The 17,273-nt window shown below is 46.7% G+C and overlaps 1 protein-coding gene across 1 annotated transcript in view; it reads left to right on the forward strand.

Moving 5' to 3' along the window:
- The window catches only part of LOC132504886 (BOS complex subunit NOMO1), a 52,513-nt gene that overhangs the window by 26,703 nt on the left and 8,537 nt on the right, over positions 1 to 17,273 (forward strand). Inside the window, exons 16-25 of the mRNA XM_060122626.1 lie at positions 1,118 to 1,205; positions 4,231 to 4,294; positions 4,859 to 4,954; positions 8,038 to 8,256; positions 8,355 to 8,437; positions 9,282 to 9,441; positions 9,584 to 9,710; positions 11,482 to 11,595; positions 12,488 to 12,615; positions 13,692 to 13,833. Of these exons, the coding sequence (XP_059978609.1) occupies positions 1,118 to 1,205; positions 4,231 to 4,294; positions 4,859 to 4,954; positions 8,038 to 8,256; positions 8,355 to 8,437; positions 9,282 to 9,441; positions 9,584 to 9,710; positions 11,482 to 11,595; positions 12,488 to 12,615; positions 13,692 to 13,833 (1,221 nt within the window). The remainder of the gene's footprint in view (positions 1 to 1,117; positions 1,206 to 4,230; positions 4,295 to 4,858; positions 4,955 to 8,037; positions 8,257 to 8,354; positions 8,438 to 9,281; positions 9,442 to 9,583; positions 9,711 to 11,481; positions 11,596 to 12,487; positions 12,616 to 13,691; positions 13,834 to 17,273) is intronic.

A 17,273-nucleotide genomic window follows, 5' to 3' on the forward strand; every position in this document is an offset into this window, starting at 1 on the left:
TTTCCTGGCCATACACTGCTATTGTTTATGAACAGGTGCAGCTGAGGACAGAGTTGGTTATTCTCTTATAGTCACTGAAGCTGGATTGGCAGTGTACGCAGTGGATTTCAGGAAAGGGAGCACCTGTGTACACCTATGTAGACCCAGTCATGAACTTTATATAATTTTTTGACTTCCAGCAATGGCAGATGTCACTGTAAGGTCCCAGTGGAGAAACAGAGGCAAATGGCAATTAAGTGGCCACTTACATTAGACACCAGAGGCAGTGAGACTGGTGTCTCCAACACCAGTTGAATGCTCTAACCGCTTAACTACAAGTGCTCAACAAACAGCTTTGTTACGAGAGATGGGTTGATTAATATCCAGTTGAGAATAAGTAATAGACATTTAGGAAACCATTCCTTCCCTTAAACCCTCCAGTGGATTTCCATTTCCCTTAGACGGAGATCCATCTTCCTTAACAGTGGCCAGCCCTTCGTTAACTCGTACCTTACCCCTTACCCCTCTCCCCTTCACTCACTGGGCCGTGGCATACTGGCCGCCTCGGCCAGTTCCACACCAAGCTCGGTCCCTTCTCTGGGCCTTTGCACATACTCTTCTCTGCCTGGAATGACGTGTCTTCTGCACAGCTGAGTGTATTTGTTTTTTCTCATTACTCAGGCTGCAGCCCCAATGTTACCTGCTCAGGAGGGGTCTGTTCTGAGCCCAGGCTGAACAGGCCTCTGTGGTGGTCCCTCTCTATCCTGCTCCCTGTTTATTTCTCTGTAAGCTCTGTTACTTCCTAGCTGAAATCTACTGACTTCTTTGTTGACTACCTGGGTTTTCTCTCTTCCTATATTAGAATGTAAGCCTCCCTGAAAATAAGAGCCACGGCAGCAACCAAGGCCCAGCCTTGAGCCTGCCGCATAGCAGGTGCTCAATAAATATTAGTTGATTGAATGAAAAAGATCACGTTTTTGTTGGAAGTTTTGGAAGCTTTTTGATTTTCCTGTGGCACCCAGCTGCTCACATGATTAATGGGCAAAACAGATGACTGGTTCAGAAACAGAAATATTATTAATCATCGCTGTGTCTCCATGTCCCCTAGTAAGTCATTGTATTGGCTTTGGTCCCTTAGGAATTTTATCAGGATGGAAATGGACCTGAGAACGTGGGGATTTATAACCTCTCCAAAGGCGTCAACCGATTCTGCCTGTCCAAGCCCGGTGAGTCTGGAAGGATTGATGTGCTACGAGTGAGAGAAATGGAAAGGCACCAGAGGGTGGTTTTAAAGGCATTTTTCCCTATCTCGGTTCAGTTTGCATCAAGCTGTCAACTTTGGCCGTGGTTAGCTCCTCTGGAGGGAGCAGCGTTTTTACCCAAAGAAATAGAGGTGGGGGCTGGCATGTGTTCGCAGGCTCTCGGGTTGGAGTTGGGGCCAGACCACTGGGCCCTTTTCACTTCTAAAAGGATTGCACCATCAGCCCATGACCTCTCCTGACGAGTGATCTTTTTAAGATAAAGATTGGATCATCTCCCGCCTTGCTTAAAGTCCTTCAGTGTCTTCTCTGTCAATAACTTTATTGAGATGCAATTTGCAGACCATAAAATTCACCCATTTAAAATGTGTTCAGTACAGTGATGTTGAGTAACTATACCTAGCTTTACAACCATCATTATAATCCATTTCAGAACATTTGCATCACCCCAGTAATATCCTTCCTGCATGTTTACATTTGATCTCTATTCCCAGCTCTAGGCAGCCACTAATTTATTTTCTGTCTCTATGGATTTGCCTTTTTTTGGACTTTTCATATAATGAAATCATACAATACTGTTATTTTTTAGGCTTCTTTCACTTAGCGCAATGTTTTTGAAGTTCACCCAGGTTGTAGCAGGTATTAATAATTGGTTCCTTTTTATTGGTGAATAGTAGCCCATTGCATGGCTATATTACAGTTTGTGTATCTGTTCCCTGGTCGGTGGGTATGTGAGCTGTTTCCAGCTTGGGGCTATTAGGAATAACGTTGCTGTGAACATTTGTGTACGAGTCTTGGTTTGGACATTTGTTGGGTAGATACCTAGGAATGGAATCATATAATAAATTTATGTTTAATTTTTAAAGAAGCTGCCAAATTGTTTTCTGAAAAGGCTGTATTTGCCATTTGCTGTTCCTCCCGGCCATGCCTGAGGGTTCATGTTTTTCCACATCTTTACCAATATTTGTTGCTCTCTTTTTGATTTTTAGCCATCCTGGTGGGTGTAAAGTAGTATCTCATTGTGGTTTTATTTTGCATTTTCCTAATGAACAATTCAGTGACTTCTCTTGGTTCTCAAGATAAGATACAGTAATCCCCACTCACCCATGGTTTCACTTTCCACAGTGTCAGGTACCTGTGGTCAACTGTGGTCCAAAAATATTAAATGGGAAATTCCAGAAATAAACAGTTCATAAGTTTTAAATTGCATGCCATTCTGAGTAGCGTGATGAAATCTCTCACCATCCTGCTCCCGTCCAGCCCGGAGATGTGAATCGTCCCTTTGTCTGGCACGTCCACGCTGTATACATTACCCACCTATTAGTGTACGTGAAAACATAATATGTACAGGGTTTGGTACTACCTGTGGTTTCAGGCATCCACTGGGGTCTTAGAACGTATACCCCACAGATAGGGGGTACTCTTGTACAAAACCCTTCATCAGACCTTGAGCTCCTGTATAATCTGGCTCTACCTGTCACACTCTGCTCCAGCCACTCTGTCCTGTGTCTTAATCAGGATGCCATTGGCTGCAGGTAACAAAATATATACGACAGCCCCCAACAAGCGGAGTTAATTTGGCTCAGTAGCAAAGTCTGGCAGCACCAGGCATGGGTTCAGCAGCTGGTAGATGTTAGGGTTGGTGTCTTTGTGATTCTTTTAGCTCTTTCCCTGGTATTTCTTACCTTGTGTTTTCAAAGTGCCTACTGTTGCCCCAGAAAACTTATGTTTAAGGCAGGAAGATGAGGAGAGGGGCGGGCAAACATTTTCCGTGCCGCATCCTCCAGGAAACTTCATGTCTTACCGGCAAGAACCGTGTCACAAGGCCACTTTTAGCTGAAAGGGAGCCTGGGGAGGTTGGATTTGCTGCCTGAGGCTGGGCGCATTTTCACCCTAAACGTAAGCAGGAAGGACAGCTGTTAGGGAGACAGCCAGCAAGCCTGTGGTTCAGATGCTGTGCCCTACCTCAGTGCTTTCCCTGCCCCACCCCCTCTTCACCCAGCTCTGCCTGCCTGCCCATCACTTCTTGGTTCCAATGTTACTCCCCAGGGAGACTGGCCCCACAGTGTCGTTGAGAGCTCCCTGCTGTGCTCGTGTCCACAGTGCCCAGTTCCTCCCCTGCCCATACCCGTCACACCTGGTGTGCACGTGGCTGTCAAATGCTCTCTCTGTAGATGGCAAGCCCCGCGAAGGCAGGGACCGTATCTGTCCCCACCGTGTACCAACACCTGGCACAATACCCGGCCCGAGTGTTGCCCTGTCAGTGTTCGTCAAATGAAAGAACAAACAAAATGAATGAAGAAACCTAGTAATTTTTTTTCTACTCGTAACTGCATTGAGGCTTGATCAGTGTGACAGAAACAGCAGAGGTGATTTGAACTAATTTCATCTTTTGGTCGGTCATATGGCCAAAATGTTGGTTAAAGACCATTTGGGAGAATCCACTGTTACACTTTGCTCCTTCCTGAAACTATTCTTCTGGCAAATGACATCATATGCCCCTAATCTGAGTGTACCCCACGTGAGCTCATGGCATGAAAGTGTTTTTGCAGTTGTTGCATAATTTTCTGGGCCTTCCCCTGCCCCATGCCCCCTCTTAGGAATATTTATAGGAAGGAGTCCAGGCTGTGGCTGTCTTTTGGATCTTTAACAGAATCTATTAGGTAGAAGATTCTCAATCTGGTTCGCAGTAGAAATGTACTTCCTGTTCCTCCTCGTGCACGTGTCTGTTAGCTTGGTCTGTGTAGACTCAAGTGCTGTGACTTGTTAAATTATGCAAAATGAAAATCCTTGCTTTGTGAGTGGGTCTTTAAGTGGATCAGGTCATTGGTAAGAAGCCATCGTAGGCAGCGGAAAAGGCATTTCTGATCCCATGTTGCACATCCATGATAGGTTGTAAGTGAGAGGCACCGCCTTTGGATTTCGGATGTTGGAATTGCTCAGCATAATAGATGCTCTTCTCTGAAAATTACTTTTGATTTCCTGGCTGCAGGCGTGTACAAGGTGACCCCTCGCTCCTGCCACCGGTTCGAGCAAGCGTTCTACACCTATGACACGTAAGCCGGGCGCCGACTGCTCCGGGGTGTCTGTGTGTCTCCTGTGGAGGAGAGTGAGCGTGACTCTCTTCTTCACTCATTGCTGAGAACACGGGAGTTTTTTGTATTTTTTCTGGAAGCGGTAAGGTTAGGCATGGAAAAGAATTTCTAGACAAGGATTTTAAGACAGTTGGGTAAATTACTGAGGAAATGAAGGTAAAGCTCTCTTTCCCAAGAATTCTGTAAACCCAGGACGGAAGGCTGTGGTTTGGAAGTGGCTTAAATACAATGTTTGTTGAATCTTCCAGCCTCACTGATGAGAATTTCTCAAGCTCAAGTCTACCATTTTTCTATTTTTACAAATGCTTGTGGGTTTCACAGGGAATTGGAGGTGTAAAGTTTTGGTGTGGAGAATCAGTTTACTCTTAAAGACACTTGTATGTATTTCAGGAGTTCTGAAGTGCTAAGAGCAGTGTCACATAGTATATTTCAGGGTCAGGAAGGTCGCCCATAAGTGATGTTGTTTGTGATCCTTTGAGAACATGAGGTGATGTGGTGTTTTCTTTCCACTTCTCTAATTTATAGGTCTTCACCCAGTATCTTGACGTTGACAGCCATTCGCCACCACGTCCTTGGAACTATCACCACTGACAAAATGATGGATGTTACCGTGACTATCAAGTAAGGCTAGTGTTCCATGGTGGGCTGAGCACGGGAGGGTGGTGGACCAGACCTTCTCTAATGGACGCTCTGAAAATTATTCTTGATTTCTTATCTCTAGGCGTAGTACAAACAGTCTTTGCTCTTATACTTATGTGACATAGCTGTAAATTCACAACAGCCTGTTCCTTTCCTTTTATGACTCAGGAATTAACTGTGGATGAGGAAGAGTCTCCTGACAGCTCGTTTCAGCGTCTTAAATTTCTGTTTGAACTCGTTACACTTCCTGTCTTTGCTAAGGAAAAAAAGAATCTCTGGTTTGTTCACTGTATTTCAAGCGTTTTAGCAAATTCAAAAAAAATTGCCTATTTTTCTTTAGAGCCTTTCTCGAAGGCTTGGGAAATAGAGATGACACCTTATATGAGAAGGGTCATGAGAGAAAGTGTATGAAAGGCAGTCCCTCACTGAGGGTCAGGTTTGTGTGAATGTCACCTTTGAGAGGAATTTTTGCTGTGTGGTGGGTGCATCTGATACCCTAATTTTCTCAAGAAAGGAAAGAATTTTGACAATATGACCATCTTTGTCAAATAGAATGGAAATCTGAGTAACTTTCTCCCAGCTTACCTTATTTGAAGTTGCCTTTCCAGCAGTGTCTCCATCTTTCTGTCCACCCGTCCTTCCGTGAAGAAAATATGGATGGAGAATCCTCAGTGGTTAGGCACTGGGCGTAGGTGATAGCCCCTGCCCTCGTGGAACTTAGAGTCTCATGGGGGCAGCGGACAGTAGTCCAAGAGTCACATACAGAACTGTAAAATAAAAGCTGTCATAAGTGCTTTGACTTTGACCTTGTCAGGGGGTTGAGGTCCATGCAGGAGAGGTGGGCTTTTGGGGGCCAGCCACGTTAAGGGTCTTAGCTGTGTCCCGTGGACACTCTGACATATTTCAAGTAGAGGGATCACTTTCTCTTTGTTTCAAGAAGGTCCCCCTGGCTGCTGAGTGGAGAACAGATAGAAGAGGCGCAAGAGTGGAAGTCGATCGAGGTGGGGGCAGAGGCTCTTGTAGGAGTCCAGGTGAGGGAGGATGGGGCTTCAGCCAGGCGGATGGCGGTGGGGATGGAGAGAAGCGGACGGGTTGGAGAGTTGTCAGGGAGATTGAGTTGAAGGGACGCGGCAGCAGTCTGACCACGTGGGGTCAGGGAGGGAGGAGTGTCAGGGGCAGCCCGTGGTCTCTGACTGAATTGATGGGATACCTATTCACCAGGGTGACATGGTTTCTAGGAGAAGGACTTGCTGCGTTTGTCTTGTGGGCCTGGCACTTTGCCTGGTGCTGGAGCAATGTCTTTTAGTATTTTCCTGCTTGGAAAGTATGAATTACTGGTATGACTAGAAAGTCATATTTTTACCAGTAGTGACTCCATGTTACGTTGTTTTCAGTCTTTATTAACTTTATTTTTGTAACCTCAGAAGAGTTTTTGTTTGGTTTGGTTTTGCTGAAAATTATGTGAAATGCATCTTCCAGCTGGACATGGCCGGGGGTGGGGTCCCTAATGGGGATCTTGTACTTCCCGGATCCAAAACCAGATTCCTGGTGGTCGCCCTCCACAGACCTCCTCTGTAGCCTTCCCTGTTTCAGAAATGGCAGCTCCATCTTTCTCGTTGGTCCTTGATTCTTCTTTCTCTTGCATCCCATACCCAACCGATCCATCTGCAAATCCTCAACTGTACAATCCTCGTTATCCATGGGGTTTGGTTCCAGGACCCCCCATGGTTACCAAAATCCACAGATGCTCAAGTCCCTTATAAAATGGAGTCGTATTTGCATATAATCTATGCACATTCTCCTGTATAGTTTAAATATACTTTAAGTCATCTCTAGATTACTTATAATATCCAACGCGATGTAAATGCAATGTAAATAGTTGTAAATACAATGTAAATGCTATGTAAATAGTTGCCAGCATGTGGCAAAATCAAGGTTTACTTTATGGAACTTTCTGGAATATCTTTTCCCCCAAATATTTTCCATCTGCGGTTGGTTGAATCCTCGGATGCGGAACCTGCGGAAATGGAGGGCCAACTGTATATCCGTCATCCAGTCCTTTCTTAGCACCTGGCCTCTATACTTTGGTTCCACCCACCCTTGTCTCTTGCTGGGATTGTTGCCGCAGCTTCCTGTCTGGCGTCCGAGTTTTGGCTGTTGCTTTATAACAGTGTGTTGTTCATGGGGAAGTCCAAGTGATCTTTAAAAGTGGAGACCCTGTCATTCCTCTGTTTAAAACTCCATCCCCTCAGGGTCCACACCAAGGTTTTCCAAGCCCTAGTCTGACACCTGATCTGGCTCTACCTGATCTGGCTCTGCCTGGGTCCCTCTGCCCAGGCCTCCCTGTTCTCCTCCTTGCTGTCCCTTGAGCATGGCAGGGAGCTGCCTCCAAGGCTTCGAGAGACTTTGCACTCGACACCTTCTTGCCTGAGGCCTCACCCAGAGCCAAGTGGTTTGCTCTCTGTCGCCCTTCCTTCAGGTGGCAGTGGTGTCACCTTATCAGAAGGGACTTGGCTCAGCCCCTAATAAAAAGTAGTGCCCCTTGCCTCCCACCAGCTCTTTTATCTTTCCACGCTGCTTTATTTTTCCTTATTGTACTTATCACCTGACAACGTTTTTCTGTTGATTGTCTGCCTCTTCCCACTAGAATGTGGATTCCACGAGGTTGGGGAATGTTGTCTGTCCTGTGTACAGTCTCCCCAGTGCCTGGTTCTCTTGCAGAGTATGTTCTCAATAAAGGTTGAAAGAGAGACAGAAGATGGTGGTGTGGTGTGGGAAGGACTCCATGTCCTACGGGAAATCTGATGTTTCCTTCAAGTCATAAAGTCAGTGGTATTTCATCCCAGCCCAGATCTATCAGATACGTCCACCATGGCAAAGAAGTTCAGTTTTTTGTTTTTTAAAAGCTATTAGTTTATTCAAAACAGGAGAAGAATGTGTTGGTGGCTTTATGAGGTGCTTGGGTTTTTTTTACTGCTGGATCTCTGCTTGCAGAAATGTCTGATTCCCACTGACTACAGGGATACGTGACTTCGTCTTCTGGACCGCTCCTTCCTTTCTTCCAGATCTTCCATCGACAGCGAACCTGCCCTGGTCCTCGGCCCTCTGAGGTCCATGCAGGAGCTGCGGAGGGAGCAGCAGCTGGCCGAGATCGAGAGCCGCAGGCAGGAGAGGGAGAAGACCGGTGGAGAGGAGGGGGTTGAGGGAAGGACCAAGCCCCCTGTGCAGGAGATGGTGGACGAGTTACAGGGCCCCTTCTCCTACGACTTCTCTTACTGGGCACGGTAAGCGCTCTCCGGCTTTCCCTGCAGGGTCGTCTGTTCTGATGTCCTTCCTCATGGGGGGACAGACCAGCCACATTGAAGTATCTTACTTATTTTAGGTCTGGGGAGAAAATCACTGTCACACCCTCGTCTAAAGAGCTGCTCTTTTATCCTCCTTCCATGGAAGCCACCGTCAGTGGAGGTAAATGTCAGCTCAGTGAGCCGATGACACACCTTTGCAAGTGTTTCTTTCCCTGCAATTAAAATTTTATTCTGTGCTGCTGTTATAGTGAAACCATCTTTGTAAGGCACTTCAGTCCCCTTTGCCACATAGATCTTACTACTTGATGAGTGAGTGGATGAACGAAAGGTCTAAATCAGTAAACGTAACTTTCACTATTAGAATTGGGGGATCTTTTTGGAAAAGGACTCAGTTTTCCTTGATGTTATCAGGTTGACACCAGAAGGGAGATAAAAAGCAAAAGCATCAGTTGTTGAAACGTCTGAAATGTCTTCGTGTGTCCGAACTGTTTGTGATGTTTATGTTTTTTGGTCGGGGTTATGGGAGGGTCTTTTGGGGACTGGATAACCAGAAGTGATTGCTGGTGGAATATTTAGGCTACCAATAGCTTTTCCCAGCATCGTGGGTTCATTAAACCCTGGACGTTTCTGTGTTTGGAAGGAGAGTATTGAAGGGCGTGGCTGTCCAGCAGGCAGCCTGTCCGGGGCAGCCTTCCATACCGGTCCTCTGAGGTCCAGCCGCACAGGCTCTGACCTGTAGAAATGGCTTCTCTCCTCACCTGTGGCCTGTGAGAGCCAAGGGAGAGGAGCAGGGGAAAGCCAGCTTTGTTGGCTGTACCTGCTAACATTCCTGGCAGTTGAACAAGGCCATTCGTCAATGGTGAGAGGCTTGGGCCACTTGCAGTCACTGAGGATTCTGGTACAGACAGCAGCCTCATTGGAACTGGCTTCTAATATCTCTGTTTTAGGCCCTTCTTTAATGGGAAGCCCCAACCTAGTCTTCTGTTTATCTCTTCCCTTTTTAGAAAGCTGCCCAGGGAAGTTGATTGAGATACAAGGGAAAGCAGGCTTATTTCTGGAAGGCCAGATCCACCCAGAGTTGGAAGGAGTGGAGATTGTCATCAGTGAAAAGGGGGCGAGTTCACCCCTGATCACAGTCTTTACTGACGACAAAGGTGCCTATAGGTAAGGCCGTGACTAAGAAACATTTGCTTGGGATCAGTCGGGGAGCCTAGAAAGAAACTGGGGAGCCAGGTTTCCTTGGGGCAGGTGATGCTTCTTCGAGGATTTGAAGCAAAGCCATCTCCAGTGTTTCTTTTTTACTCAGTGTTGGGCCACTGCACAGTGACCTGGAGTATACCGTGTCTTCGCAGAAGGAGGGCTACGTTTTGACTGCGGTGGAAGGAACCATAGGAGACTTTAAGGCTTATGCCTTGGCAGGCGTGAGCTTTGAGGTAACACTGTGTGCTTTTAAAAAGCAGCTTTATGGGGATAATAGACATACAGTAAGCTGCACATAAAGTGTATAATTTGACAGTTTTGACATATGATGACCCCCATGAAAACACTACCACAGTCAAAATGGTGGCCACATCCGTCACCCTCCAAAATTTCCTCATACCCTTGGCAACCCGTCTCTCCTGCCCCTCCCCACTGCTCTGATCTGCCTTCTTTCACTGTGGATCATTTCGCTTTCCTAGAGTTTTATACAAATGGAATCATTCAGGATGTACTCTTTTTTTGGTCTGGCTTCTTTCACATGTAATTAGGAGATCTGTTGACTTAAGCTTGTGTGCATACCTTTTGGGAAGTATTTTAAGCTTTCATCCTTGACTCTGTTCTCTGTTGAAGGATGCAGAATGTCTTTCTCTCTTGCCTCAGTCCTTCTTGGGAAGAAGCATGCTGTGTAATGGACAGAGCGAGTCTGGAGATCTTGAGACTGAATATTTTCAACATAGAGGCCAAATAAATTAAAATTCTATATTGCAGAATGCATTTTAAACCAAACTGAAAGATAGTCAAACTGGGAAGAAATATCTGTACCATAAATAACACTCCCTGTTTACCAGGGTCTCCTAAAATCTATAAGAAAAAGACAGCCCAACATGGGACTCCCCTGGTGGCGCAGTGGGTTCAGAATCTGCCTGCCAATGCAGGGGACACGGGTTTGAGCCCTGGTCCAGGAAGATCCCACACGCTGTGGAGCAACTAAGCCCGTGCTCCACAACTACTGAGCCTGCGTTCTAGAGCCCGTGTGCCACAGGTAATGAACCCTGTGTGCCTAGAGCCTGTGCTCTTCAACAAGAGAAAGCCCATGCTCGCCGCAACTAGAGAAAGCCCGTGCATAGAAACAAAGACCCAGTGCAGCCAAAAATAAATAAATTAATTAATTAAAAAAAAAAAGAAAACCCAACAGAGAAAAGATGAACCAAGGATATGAAAGGCAGTTCACAGAAGTCATCCAAGTCACTCATAAACATACAGGAAACACTCGACTTCGGTAGTCACTGGGGAAATGCAAAGGAACACTGGGTCTGGGGTGAGATTTGCAGTAATCAAGACAATATCCATCTTCTTGGCGAGCACGCATTTTCCCACACATAGGTAATTTGTTGGAGCTGGAAATGGTTACAGCCACCATGGAGGGCAGTTTGGGGGTTTCTTTCTGAATTTCGAGTGCACACTTCTGACAATTCTACTCCTAGGAATTGACTGTTCGGAAAAAGAAAAACTTAAGTGCACAAAGATACACACGCTCAGGGACATTCAGATCGTCTCTCCTTTTCCATCACTAAACTCGGTGGCTAGCCTGTGTGCCATTGTTGGCTGACCTCTGCTTTAGAACGATATGCAGCTGTTCCGAAGCAGCGAGGCTGATCGGTGGGGACTGGTGGACGAGGGCAGCCGGGAAAGTGGCTGAGGGCAGAGAAAGCAACTTGCAGTTACAGAACCGTACAGTTTAGGGGGCCTCCCCCAGCCCCACCAGATCACTTATGAAGTCCGTCAACAGCAGCCATAATGCTGATAAGATTTGTGTGGGCACAGAGAGTTCTGGAAGGCTGCACACCAAACTATTAACATTGGTTACCCTGGGGATGAAGAGGAGACCTTTTGTCTCCCCCAGTGAATAACGGTAAAAGAAAAACATCCCATTAAGGATTACCTCGACTTGTTCATGGTTAATATGAATTAACCTTGCTCTGGGGTTCCTTTTTCCACCCCCAGATAAAAGCTGAAGACGACCAGCCCCTCCCTGGGGTCCTCTTATCCCTCAGCGGTGGTGTGTTTCGTTCCAACCTCTTGACTCAGGACAACGGCATTCTGACCTTCTCAAACCTGGTAAGGTGTCTGGTAGTTTACTGCCTGCCTGACTCCCCCGTGAGAGTGCCGGGACACGGCGGCCGTGACTTGTGTGTTGCTTGACAATGTGAGAACAGAAAACCAGCCTGGAGTGTTTTACGTTTCTTCGGGGACCAGACGTAATTAGAGGATTGCTCTCACTAGAACTTAATGCTGCTGATTCGTGTTCCCTTCTGCACAGACTTCTTGTTTTCTGGTCACCCCCTTGTCACTGAGACAGTGTAATTAATTACCCCAGCCACAGCGGCTCCTGTCTCAGGCATCCCTTTGTTTTACCACAGGATTGTGCTGTTTATAATGCCGAGTCTTGTTCGGGGGTTGAGTTTGTGTTTCTTCTGCAAAGCACACTCCCCATGGTGGGAGGATAGCACCCATTTTTCACTGGGGATGTAGAATGAGGCCCTGGGTGGTGGGCACTCAGGAGTGCATGTCAATTGGCCATCTTGTCAGTCCTGGGAATAAAGTGACTGTTACAGGGATGTGGCAAACAGGCAGTGAGGTGTATCCAAAAGATCACATGCTGTGCAGTGATGTGCACCCAGCTTCAAATCTTCCATCTGCTACTTACTTGCTGGGTCATCTCAGGCAAGTTACTTGACCTCTCTGAGCCTCAGTTGCTTCCTTCATAAAATTCACATATGATTTCTACCCCACAGCGTTCTTGTAGGCACACCATGATGACAGCTGCTGTTAGACTTGTAATTGCTGTCACTGTAATGATTTATTGTAGAGTTAGAGTTACCATTTCTGGGTGTCTAGGAAGCGATGGAGCTCTTGGGCCTAATTCTGGTCCATCATGACTTCAGCCGCCCCCTTTGAAGCCATACCTAGATTTGCAGCAGAGGCTCAGTTTGTGGTTGTCTCTCGGCAGAGCCCCGGCCAGTATTACTTCAAGCCCATGATGAAAGAATTCCGGTTTGAGCCATCCTCGCAGATGATCGAGGTGCAGGAGGGGCAGAACTTGAAAATCACCATCACCGGCTACCGCACGGCCTACAGGTAGGCAGCCCCACCTGCACCCCCCTCTCCCAAGCCCGGGCTGTGGGATCACACTCACGCTTCTATTCTCTAGAAACTCATCCCAGTCTTCATACTGATTTTATTTGGAAGACAAGGGATATAAGATATGAGGTCCACAGGCTCCTGACTGCTGCCGTTTTCTTCTAATATCTCCAACAAGTGTCCCCCCCACCTGTTTTTTTTCTTAATTTTAATTTTGGCCATGCCAGGCAGCTTGCAGGATCTCAGTTCCCTGACTAGGGATCGAGCCCAGGCCACAGCAGTGACAGTGCTGAATCCTAACAATTAGACCAACAGGGAACTCCCTTCAAACGAATGATTCAGTCACAAAGTTCCTATTTTGAAATTGGCCTGAAAGACCCTATTTAGTTCCTAAAAATTTTCATTTTTTAAAAAAGTTTGAAACTTGAGGGAGTTACATTTTGAAAAGGAGGAAATGCATTCACTTGAGTGAAACTTGGAAATGCTGGAAAGAGTCTGTACAATGTGAAGTTTCCCTCCTATCCTGGTCTCTGAGCTACCTAGGTTTTCCAGTGTTTCTGAATACTTTCAGAGACAGTTTATACAAATATTAGTAAATATATTTATACGCATTTACAAAAGCACTCGAGGCAAAGATCGATTAATCAGAAAGAGTGGGTTTAGAAAAACGGACCATTTTCAATCGAATATAAAAATGGAACAAAAGGGGAAGTGACTTATTTTCATTTTATTGGATGCTTCATTATTTAAATTAAAGCTTAACAAAATACAATAAAGTGGAATAAAATAAAGCTTAGCCTTTTTAAATTACAATTTTCTGGAGCATCCCTTAGAATGTACAAGAAGAGAAATTGATGACAGCCTTCTGGCTGGCCTGAGCCCTCCGGCAGGAAGGCTCGATTTGCAAGCGACACAACTAGAACTGAGTTGTCTGGGTCATTTGGGGCAGTTCTCCACTGAGCTATTTTGCACTGTAAATTGTTAGTAAATGCAGGACACTTTCCCTGAAATCTTTTGTGTGCTTCAGAAAACCCCAAGAATGTCATGTTCTGTTTCTTCTCTCGTCCCTCTAGTTGCTATGGTACAGTTTCTTCCTTAAACGGAGAACCAGAACAGGGTGTTGCCGTGGAAGCAGTGGGCCAGAACGACTGCAGTATTTATGGAGAAGACACCGTGACGGACGAAGAAGGGAAGTTCAGGTTACGTGGATTGCTGGTGAGCCTTTGGACGTGTTTCATTAGTGGATTTTTGCATACCGGGTTCAGCAGTGCCTTGTGGTACCCCCAAGACTACTAGGAATGGGGTCGAGAGCATTGCCAGGGCAGGGTAGGTTCTGGAACTCTTCCCAGTCCCTATTGTAGCTGACATACTTACCTTTTATGTAGCTGATGTACTGGGTTGGGGGTTTTGTAGTGAAATAAAGGTGGAAAACCATGGGTTTGGGGCACCTTTTGCCTAGCATGGGTAGTGTGGCTCAGGCCAGGGCTCTCAAACCAGATGCCTGTGGCGCCAGAAGACAAGTGTGAAAGGCTGGAGGATGCTGGGTGCCTGGTAGGGAGTGGTGTGGACTGCGGGGCCCTGGAGAGGGCCTGGCCCACGAGAAGGGGGCAGCTGCCACTCAGCTCCAGCTCTACACAGCTGTGTGGGAAGACAGACTCAGGGTTGCCAGATCGTTTTGAGTTTGTAAAAATGTGAAAACTTCTGATATTTAGAAGGTTAACAACCAATTAAAAAAAAAACAACCCACAACTCTGTGCAGGCCAAATAACCGACTTATTTGTCCTTTTGGCTGCTCAATTGCAACATTTGGTTCAGAATTTATGGTGCCTTTTTCCTCACTTTTACTTGCACATCCATGCATTCATTTGCTCGTTCAGCAGACACTAAGTAGGAGTCACCAAACCAGAATGTGGGTTGATGGCACCCACTGGACAGGGCCACTTGGATCCAGGGTTTGGTCCTCAGCCTTTCAGATTCACAAACTGGATGTTCTTAGTTGACCCCAGGGATAGTCGTACACCTCTTGGCAACTGACTGATGTTTGCCTGAATCGCATGAGCTGAGGTGCAAATCCGTTTGCCAGTTTACTTAGGTATGTTGGGGCGATGCTGTCCTTTCCCAAAGGTAAGAACATCCATGTCCATTGTCCGCCCAGCCCCACCCGCAGATATGGGGAAGTCAGGTCAGGAGGTTGCTTGGTGAGTGAGGAGGGTTCAAAAAGCTGAAGGAGGAAGATGGGCTTGGGGAGGACTGGAGAACGTATGCTCTGATGGCCCAGCCGGATGCACACCCACAGGTGGGCTCCCTGTGCCCTCTGCCCACCACTCCCCGTCTTCAGTATCTTCTCCTCAGACTCGGCGAGACAGCGGCGCTCTTGCTCCCGCAGGAGTCTGGATGGCCTGACCGCGACGCTCCCTTCTCGCTCTCCTCTGCCCTTGGAGAGGCCCACCCTCTGTGGAGCATGCTGCCACCGGGACACTGCTCCCTGCTGTCCCCCAGGCCTGCTTTCCTTCCTCGTAGCAGTGGTTCCAGAGAGCACAGAGTGGTGGCGGCAGCATGGATGTCCCCCGCCCCCCAGGCCGGCTGTAGCCAGGGCCCCGGGAGGGGCGACGGGTCCTTAGAGCCAGCTTCTCTGTCTCCTGCCTTCAGTGCAGGCCCAGCCTTTGAAATTTAGTCCTTCGTGGGCTGCACTAATGCCTTTCTCCCTGCCTCCGTCATTTCTTAGCTGTGTAAGTTCAGGCAAGTGTCTCATGCTTTTTATGTGTTTCATCATCTGTAAAGTGAGGATGAGAATAATGTCTACCTTCCAGGATGGCTGTGAGTATTAAGTGAGTTAATACACGTAAAACACATGGAGCAGTGTGTGATACACTGACTCCGTAAGTGGTAAAAGCAAGAACAGACAGCACCTTCCCCTGAGGTGGTCCTCACCAGAACTGCCAGCTTAGGTGTTTGCTTGCAGCTTTTCTTGGTCTAAGTTAGCAGCAGGTGGATGGCCTCGCAGGAGCCTGTGCACTTCAGTCTGCCTTCCCCTGGCCGGGGCTGGGGGGACTCGGTGTTTCAGGCTCACCTCCCTCTTATGGTTGTAGGAATGCAGATTCCGCATCACCGTGTTGGTTCTTCCGAGGGTCTTAGTGGCCCAGACATGTTTCTCTAAACTCACCAACTTAACACATTTTATTTAACTAAACCGAATATCGTTTTCTTCTCCACGACAATAGATTTCCGTTTTAAATGATGCTGCCCCACACCCTCCTCGTAATAGGTGTTAATTCATTAGTGGTTTCAGTGTTGTTTAGAGTCGCCCCCTTGTGGCAGCCCACGCCTTTTTCACATGCCAGGCCTCAGATTCTGGAAGAATAGCCTAAGGCTAGACGTTTCCCATCTAGGGTTTAGATTTGAGTTTTCCAGTCTCCCAGAGGATGCCGGGCTGGAGAGCCCTTGTTGAACATTTCCCAAAGATTTCAACCCCCGTTAGAATTCATTTCCCCAGTTGATCTTTCCGGTCAGTGTACTTGTCAAGGCATCTTGGGTGAGAAGCTGCATCCCTAGGTGTTGCTGCCAGAGGCTGAAGGTGAATCCCAGAGTCAGCTGGCCAGGAGCAAGGAGTCGGGCCGGTTAGGATGGGAGCAGCTGCCCGATGGGCTCCTGCCCGGCTGGGCATGGGCATGGGCATGAGAGGGCAGTGCCCATTGTTCCCATCTTCAGCAGTGCCCGTCCCTTCTTTTCTTTACAAATCGCTATGCATGTCTTTCCTTTCTGAGGTGCAGGTAGATATTTTGAACCAGACCCAATGCTGCTAGTCCTCACTGAGCTATAAAGTGAATTAATGCAATCACCATTGGTGATCATAAATTTGATTGTTCTTGTTTTTTTAATAATAGCTTTATTGTCTCTGTAAAGGTACCCGTGTGCTCATTATAAAATAGTTCAAGCAACATATCAAAAAGGATAAAATTTTGAAAGGGAAAAAAAAAATCACCCTTAAGCTACCACCTGGAAGGGCCCCTGGTTAATGTAGAGCGAATGCCGTTTCGGACACTGCTCTGCCCGCACACAGAGAAGAAGGTAACAGTGCACACGATTTTAGGAGACCAGGGCCGTGTTATCCTCGCTAACGTATAGATCAACAGTTACGATCTCAGGGTTGTCCCCTCTTGGATGCACACGGTCAACTTTGAACTTGGCCCCGGCTCTAGATCCTAATGTGTCATCGGGTCCAGTGTGCAGTTGATGATCAGCAATTGGTTGTTTTAAAAGTTTTTAAAACCCCGCTAGTATAAGTGATCTGTCATCCTTTGCAGAAAGATGCAGATCTTTTCTTTTAATAAGTGTGTAAGAAAAAAAGTAGTTCAGAAGTTGACAAACAGTGGGTTCTTTTATACTCTTAAAGCCTTGCGTAAAGCTAATTTTGTCTGATTTGCAGCCTTCCGAGAAGGCTCATATCTTGAACTCATATCTTTCTTTATTAAGAGTTGCAACTAGCCCATACAGCAATGTGAGAAACAAACAAAAAACTTCATTTCTTTAAGGCAGTTTACTTCCCTCTATTAGAAAATTGTCATAATCTGCTGGCTTTATTAGAACAAAGTACTTTACTGCTATCTGCCAAAAAATTATCTAAGTAAATAATATACATCCTTCATGTGTGCAGT

Source organism: Lagenorhynchus albirostris, chromosome 15 (assembly GCF_949774975.1).
Source record: "Lagenorhynchus albirostris chromosome 15, mLagAlb1.1, whole genome shotgun sequence".
NCBI classification, from domain to species: domain Eukaryota; kingdom Metazoa; phylum Chordata; class Mammalia; order Artiodactyla; family Delphinidae; genus Lagenorhynchus; species Lagenorhynchus albirostris.